General features: G+C 46.2%; 1 protein-coding gene across 1 annotated transcript; it reads right to left on the bottom strand.

The window, feature by feature from the left end:
• Window positions 1–913: 913 nt before the first annotated feature.
• Window positions 914–6,876, bottom strand: LOC140207632 (uncharacterized). The gene is made up of 2 exons (XM_072276186.1): window positions 6,628–6,876; window positions 914–2,846 (listed from the first exon to the last, which is right to left on the bottom strand). Exon 2 carries the CDS (start codon window positions 2,436–2,438, stop codon window positions 1,401–1,403), a length of 1,038 nt encoding a protein of 345 aa, XP_072132287.1. The 5' UTR covers window positions 2,439–2,846; window positions 6,628–6,876; the 3' UTR covers window positions 914–1,400.
• Between the last annotated feature and the right edge of the window lie 1,028 nt (window positions 6,877–7,904).

Consider the following 7,904-nt stretch of genomic DNA (forward strand, 5'->3'; position numbering starts at 1 on the left):
GCTATGCCCTGTTGCTGATTCCCTTCTCCTCATTATAGGTTCTTACCCCGACCATCGTCCAGAGCCCCAAACTCTGCCCTGTGCAGACCTGCCTCTGGTTTCTGACCATGCTTCATTGAACATCCAACTAATAGTTTCCCATTCTGCTTTCAGTCTTTAGAGGACAGTGGTGTTTTCTAACAACCCTTCTGAAGCAGAGAAAATGACCCATAATGTGGAAATGAGTCATCATTAAGGAGGTTAATAACCAATGTCATTCTTCCTCAGCCCAGAGATTAGAGGGACGAAGAACATCTCAGACAGAACTGCAGTCAGCTCAACTTCTTCAGACTGCAGAGAATGCAAGAAAACCTCTTCATCCACAGAGTGGTGACTGTTTGGAACCAATCACCAGTGGGAGAGCGAGAGATGAACAACAGGGCAGGATTTAAAAGGACTGCCGTGGAACTGAATCACTGGCAAGGTCCAGCCAGCCTGAACTGATTCTCTGCTGTAAACTAGGTGTGTTATAAATTCACTAAGTACCAGAGACAGAGTTTAAAATAGAAATGACTTATTTGTCTCAGATCCAGAATTTTAAACTCCAGTCCCATTAAAGGTGAATATGCAGCAGAAGAAACTCTTCCCATGCCCAGTGACCAGGGTGCAGAACTGGGTGTGGTGACCAGCAGCAATAATTGCAGAGTTCAGCACCGATAGTCATTCTCGAAATTGTATTCAGCAATGGTGATGGACAAATATCCAGCAAGCAGCTTATTGAAACTTTCTCCCCAGTGTGAACCCGGTAGTGTGTCACAAGTGTAATATGCTGAATACGCTGTAAGTTTCACTGCTAATGTAACGGCCTCTCAGCAATGTTTCACTGCTGAGGTAATGGTTTCTCTGAAGCAGCCATGTTTAGGTAATGACTAGAGATAACAGGGTTTTGAAGTGCAGGGCTATCCAATGACAAAAATGTTCTTTCTTGTGAGTCTGGAAGAGAGATTTCATGGTCTTTTGCTGGGGAGAGATGAGAAGGCACGAATGGTGAGAGTGGGCCCTTTTTCTTTTTTTTTGTTTACTTTACTAATCCTATAGTCAAAGTAAGTATTATAAAGAGCAATCGTTTAATCACATATTGTGTACCATTTGTTATTTTGGGGTACTGATTTGTAACAGCGGACACATCACCCAGCATCCACCCAAACGAGATTTCGTAACTTGCCCGGGCTGGGAGGCTATCACCCCTTATATTAAGCTGCTAGCTGAAGCGAGAGTTACATAAGCTTAGATGGCTGAGTGAATCGCTTCCCACATTCACAACAGGTGAACAGCCTCTCCCCAGTGTGAACTCAATGATGCACATTTGATTGATTTGGCTGAAAGAATCTCTCCCCAGAGATTGAGCAGGTGATCGGCCTCTACCTAGTGTGAACTCGCTGGTGTTTATGTAGTTGAGATGACCAAGTGAATCCCTTCCCACACACAGAGCAGGTGAATGGCCTCTCCCCTGTGTGAACTCGCTGGTGTCTCTGTAGTTGAGATAACCGAGTGAATCCCTTCCCACATAATGAGCAGATGAACGACCGCTCCCCAGTGTGAACGAACCGGTGTTCTTGAAGGTGGGATGACTGAAAGAATCCTTTCCCACAGTCTGAACAGGTGAATGGCCTCTCCCCAGTGTGAACTCGCTGATGTACCTTCAGTTGAGATGAGAAAATGAATCCTTTCCCACAGACTGAGCAGGTAAATGGCCATTTCCCTATGTGGGCTGACTGGTGTCTCAGTAGCTGAGATGATAAAGTGAATCCCTTCCCACAGAATGAGCAGGTGAACGGACTCTCCCCAGTGTGAACTCCCTGATGTACCTTCAGTTTAGATGAGCAAGTGAATCCCTTCCCACATTCAGAGCAGGTGAATGGCCACTCTCCGGTGTGAACTGACTGGTGTCTCAGTAGATGAAATGACTCAGTGAATCCCTTCCCACAGTCCAAGCAGGTGAATGGCCTCTCCCCAGTGTGAACACTCTGATGTACCTTCAATTTCGATGACTGAGTGAATCCCTTCCCACAATCTGAGCAAATGAATGGCCTCTCCCCAGTGTGAACTCGCTGATGTACCTTGAGTTGAGATGAGCAAGTGAATCCCTTCCCACAGTCTGAGCAGGTGAATGGCCTCTCCCCAGTGTGAACTCGCCGATGTACCTTCAGTTTAGATGACCAAGTGAATCCCTTCCCACAGACTGAGCAGGTGAACGGCCTCTCTCCAGTGTGAACTCGCTGGTGTGCCACTAGGGTGGATAACTGAGTGAATCCCTTCCCGCAGTCTGAGCAGGTGAACGGCCTCTCTCCAGTGTGAGCTCTCTGATGTACCTTCAGTTCAGATAACCAAGTGTATCTTTTCCCACAGACTGTGCAGGTGAATGGCCGCTCCTCGGTGTGAACTCGCTGGTGAGTCATTAGGTCAGATGACCGAGTGAATCCTTCCCCACAAATTCAGCAGATGACCAGCCTCTGCCCAGTGTGAACTGACTGGTGTGTCCACAGGTGGGAAGACCGACTGAATTCCTTCTCACACACAGAACAGATGAATGGCCTTGTCCCAGTGTGAACTTGCTGATGTACCTTCAGTTGAAATGAGGGACTGAATCCATTCCCACTGTCTGAGCAGATGAATGGGATCTCTCCTGTGTAAAATGACGGGTGTGCCAGTCGGTCAGATGAGCGAGTGAATCCCTCCCCACAGGCTGAGCAGGAAGGATGATCGAGTGAATCCCTTGCTCCACTTCTTAAATATCTGGACAGAGACAGAAAAACTGGTGTGTTGTGTTTGAGATTCCCGTAGACAAGTTCCTTGTCATTTTTAACCTGTAAAAAGATTTACAAAATCCATCAATGGGTTTAGGACAACACTTCAGATGAGATCACTTGAATCATCAAGGTGCAATCTGGAATAACACTGTTACTGTGAGGTTCAACCCAAGTTGGAGACAGAAATCATCTTCCAACTGGGCACAGTGCTGGTATCTGGAATGACCATCAAATTCTCTGATGCTATTCCTGTCTCTATAAGAATGGGGCATTTCTGCCATCTCCAATCTGTGTCCTGGCTCAGTTTGACTCTCTCCATTGGTATTATTCCCTGTTCCCACTGAGCTGCCCCACAGTAACTGAAACAATCAAATGCAAATTAGCCCGCAGCGCACTCCACGCACCCACCACTCTCTGTGTAAAAAACTTACCCCTGACATCCCCTCGGTATCTATTTCCAAACACCTTAAAACTATACCCCCTCATGTTAGCCATTTCAGCCCTGGGAAAAAACCTCTGACTATCCACACGATCAATGCCCCTCATCATCTTATACATCTAAAAAAGGTTCTAAACATAAACAAGGAAATTAAACATTGCTTTGAGGATTTTCCGGAAGTATACAGAATTATGAGGGTACAGATAAGGTAAATGCAAGCAGTTTTTTCCACAAAGGTTGGGTGGGATGACAACCAGAGGTCAAGGGTAAGTGCGGAAGGTGAAAATTTAATGGATCTAGTGGAAAAACTCTTTACTGAAATGGTCGTGAAAGTGTGGAATGAGATGTCAGCACAAGTGGTGAATATGAGCTCGCTTTCACTATTTCAAAGGCGTTTGGATGGGAGCCTGGATGGTAGGGGTATGGAGGGCGATGGTCCCGGTGCAGGTAGATGCATTAGACAACTTAAATGTTTTTTTGGCATTGACTAGATGGGCCAAATGGCCTGTTTCCATACTGAACTTCTCCATGTTTCTATGACAGAGAAGCTGGCCAAACTTGTTTGGAAGGGAAAAGGTAGGAGTGACAATGGAGCAGCAAAGGCTGGAGTTTCTGGAAGCAATTGGGGAGGTGAGTGATCGATCCATCCCAAAGAAGTGGAAGCATTGGAAAGGCAGGAGGACACAACCATGGCTGAAATGAGAAGCCAAAGCCAACATAAAAGCCAAAGAGAAGGCAAAATAATGAGCAAAAACTATTGGGAAGCTTTTAGAAACCAACAGAAGGTGACTAAAAAAAAAGTCGGATGAGCTCAGGGCGTGGAGTTATGATATTGTAGTCATTAATGAGTCTTAGTAGCTCCGAACGGTCTGAGGCATTTAGAGGAACAAAATATCCCGGCCCTCAATATCCCTTGAAAACCAAGGTACCCTGCACCAGTTACCTTTCAACTTTTATTTTGGCAGGCACAAACAAACTCTACACATTCAAAATTTCACTTGTGAAGGCATCCCACTTACCAAGTACTCCTTTGCCAGAAAACAGTCTGTCCCAAACCACACTTGTCAGATCCTTTCAGATACCATCAAAATTGACCTCCCTCCAATTTAGAATCTCAACCCGTGGTCCAAACCTCTCTTTTCCATATTTACTTTGAATTTCATGGCATTATGATCACTAATTTCTGTCGCCAGCCCTGGATTGTTTCCTCACAGCTTATTGCACACTTCTATGTTAGGAATTCTACGTACTGATTAAGGGCACATTTGACAAACTCTACCCCATCTAGTCCTTTTACTCTATGGGAGTCCCAGTCAATATATGGAAAGTTAACATCACTTACTGAATCAACCTTTGTTTCTTGGCATGGTCTGCGATCTCTCTACAAATTTGTTCCTCTAAATCGCTCAGACTATTGCGTGCAAACAAGTCCCAATAATTGCTACAATATCATAATTCCCTGTCCTGCGCTCATTTGGCTTTCCTGCAATGCTTCTTGCATTGTGATATACACAGCTCAGCTCATTCATCACACCATGCTCAAACATTCGATTGCTGACTCTATCTGAGGCCTCTACAACATCTGACTGATGTCAAGAAAACAAACTCTCCCTCATTGTCACAAAAACAAAGTAGCTGATTGTGGACGACGGGAGGAATGGAGACAGGCTGATCCCTATTGGCATCAATGGATTTGGGGTTGAGAGGGTGAACAGCTTTAAGTTCCTCGGCATAAACATCACTAAGGTTCTCACATAGTCTCTACATACCGGCTGTGTTGTGAAAAGAGCACAACAGCTCCTCTTTCACTTCAGATGGTTGAAGACATTTGGGATGGAGCCCCAAATCCTAAGAACTATCTACTGGGATACAACTGAGAACATCCTGACTGGCTGCATCATAGCCTGGTCTGGGAACTGTACTTCCCTCAATCGCAGGAACCTGCAGAGAGCGGTGCGGACAGCCCAGCGTGTCTGTAGATGTGAACTTCCCACTATTCAGGACATGTGCAGTGACAGGTGTGTAGAAAAGGCCCAAAGGATATTGGGGACCCAAATCACCACAACCACAAACTGTTCCTGCTGCTACCATCCAGGAAACGGTACCACAGCAAAAGGACAAACAGGCTCTGGGGCATCATCTTCTACCAGGCCATCAGACTGATTAATTCATGCTGATACAATTGCACTTCTGTGTTATATTGACTGTCCTATGTACAAACTATTTATAATATATTACACATTGCACATTTAGACAGAGACGTAACATAAAGATTTCTACTCCTCATATATATGAAGGATGTATGTGATAAAGTCAATTCAATTCAATTCACTATCCACTATCTGCTCTGTCATTCTGGCTCCCATTCCCCCTACAACTTATTTTAACCACATCACCCCCTCCCCCCACACCAGCACTAGCAAGCCTTACCACTAGGATATTAGTCCCCTCTTGTTCTGTTCCCCTAACGAATCCCCTATCACCCCTTTGACTTTCCTCTGCCAGATAATCTCCCCGTAACAGTTTCTAAAGGGGCAGAGACCCTATAAAGAAGGAGGGGGGAGGGTGGGAAGTTGAAGGCTGGTAGGTTCCAGGTGAAAAACCAGTAAGGGGAAAGATAAAAGGGTTGGGGGGGGGGAGCAGGGAGGTGATAGGCAGGAAAGGTGAAGAAGGAATAGGGGAAAACACTATGGGTAGTAAAAGAACCACTTCAACTCTGCTTCCCATTCCCATTCAGATATGTCCATACATGGCCTCCTCTACTGCCATGATGAGGCTAAACTCAGGTTGGAGAAGCAGCACCTCATAACCGTCTAGGTAGTCTCCAGCCCCTTGGTATGAACATAGAATTCTCCAACTTCCGGTAATTCCCTCTCCCTCCCTTCCTCTATCCCTATATCACTCTGCCCCCTCCCCCAGCTGCCTATCACCTCTCTCATGGTTCCGCCTCCTTCTACTACCCATTGTGTTTTCCCCTATTCCTTCATCACCTTGCCTGTCTATCACCTCCCTGCAACCACCCCCCCCCACCCCACCCCTTTATCTTTCCCTTTACTGGTTTTTCACCTGGAACCTACCAGCCTTCTCCTTCCCACCCTCCCCCCACCTTCTTTATAGGGCCTCTGCCCCTTCCCTCTACAGTCCTGACGAAGGGTTCCGCCCGAAAAGTCGACTTATCATTTCCACAGATGCTACCCGGCCTGCTGAGTTCCTCCAGCGTTTTGCGAGTGTTGCTTTGACCCCAGCATCTGCAGAGTATTTTGTGTTTACTCTGTGATGGCTATTTAACCTCATTCCCCTTCCTGACTCACAGAAAACCTGTGTCCTGCACCTTGGGTGCAACTCACCTCTCTTCATGTCATATCTATCACCCCCTCCAAATCCTTGGGTGCAACTCACCTCTCTTCATGTCATATCTATCACCCCCTCCAAATCCTGGATGATCCGGAATTCACCGTTTCAAGTTCAACTCCTTGAGTGCAGGGTTACAAGCCACAGCTGGATGCACATCTTGTAGGTGAGGGCATCAGGGATACTGGAGGTCTCTCCACCTTCCCACCAATGTCCCCTCTAATTTGTAATGACCAGTGTGCATGTAAATCTTGTACTGTGCATTTTTCACCCAGTGACAACATATGCACAGTAAATTTTATTTCGAGAGGTATTCATTTTAACAGCCAGCAAATCATTGTTGATAAGAACTTTGATCTCCTCTGGGTATGATTGAGTTCATCTGCACTCTCACACAACCTATGTAGCAGGCCTGTACTGGGTAATGAAGGATTTTCTCACCAGAGATTTTGCACATTGTCCATATGTGGTTTGCTTGCTAAATTATGCTTTAAAAAGTCAGATTTCAAAATATCACTCCACTTCTTCCCACTTGCAAATTCTCCAGCAACTTTTGCATCACCGCAATACACACAGGTAACAGCAGTTTCTGTATTGTACATAAATATTTCCCCTGAAGCCTCCGCCAAATGACTGACTGTGGTGAACTCATTGATGGTTCAGTAATGCCAGTGAATATAAAGGGAAGCGCAGTAGTCTGTCTCATTCGAGTCTGGCACATTTGTGATGTGAAAGCTATTTGTTGCCCAGGGCAAAGGTGTTTGATATCATTATCTTCACAGAGTGAATGGGTCAAAACATGTCCTCACGGGTCGAAAGGTCCGGAACAAGAGGGGGTAGAACAAGCAACACACACAAAATGCTGGAGGAACTCAGCAGGCCAGGCAGCATCTGTGGAAAAGTGTACTAATGCAGTATTCCGGCATTTTGTGTGTGTTGCTTGGATTTCCAGCATCTGCAGAATGTCTCTTGTTTGTGATTGGAGGTAAAATAAAGGTGATTATCAGAACTGGCGATGTAAAAGATTTTGTTCCCCTTCTCCGAGTTCCCAACCCTTTGATGGCTGGAGCTCAGCTCTGTCTGAGAGATCCATCGGCTCACATTCCCTCATCAGCCGGAAGCTCCCCGGGATCCGTGCAGGGATCGTGGGGCTGAGAGAGAGGGAAGAGAACAGGGCTATCCCGGGATCGCGGGGCACAGTTTCCGGGAGTCACAGCAATTGCCCCCCAGTCGGTAGTGAGAACGGGCGCACGGAGAAACACTCACCGGCAGCGATATCCGAGGCCTTTTGTGTACTGCGCATGTGCGATATTCGGGACCAGCCG

Source organism: Mobula birostris, chromosome 13 (genome assembly GCF_030028105.1).
Source record: "Mobula birostris isolate sMobBir1 chromosome 13, sMobBir1.hap1, whole genome shotgun sequence".
NCBI classification, from domain to species: Eukaryota; Metazoa; Chordata; class Chondrichthyes; order Myliobatiformes; family Myliobatidae; genus Mobula; species Mobula birostris.

Coding starts and splice junctions, on each gene's coding strand:
- LOC140207632 (XM_072276186.1), bottom strand. CDS start 2,438: ATGACTCACCAGCGAGTTCACACCGAGGAGCGGCCATTCACCTGCACA.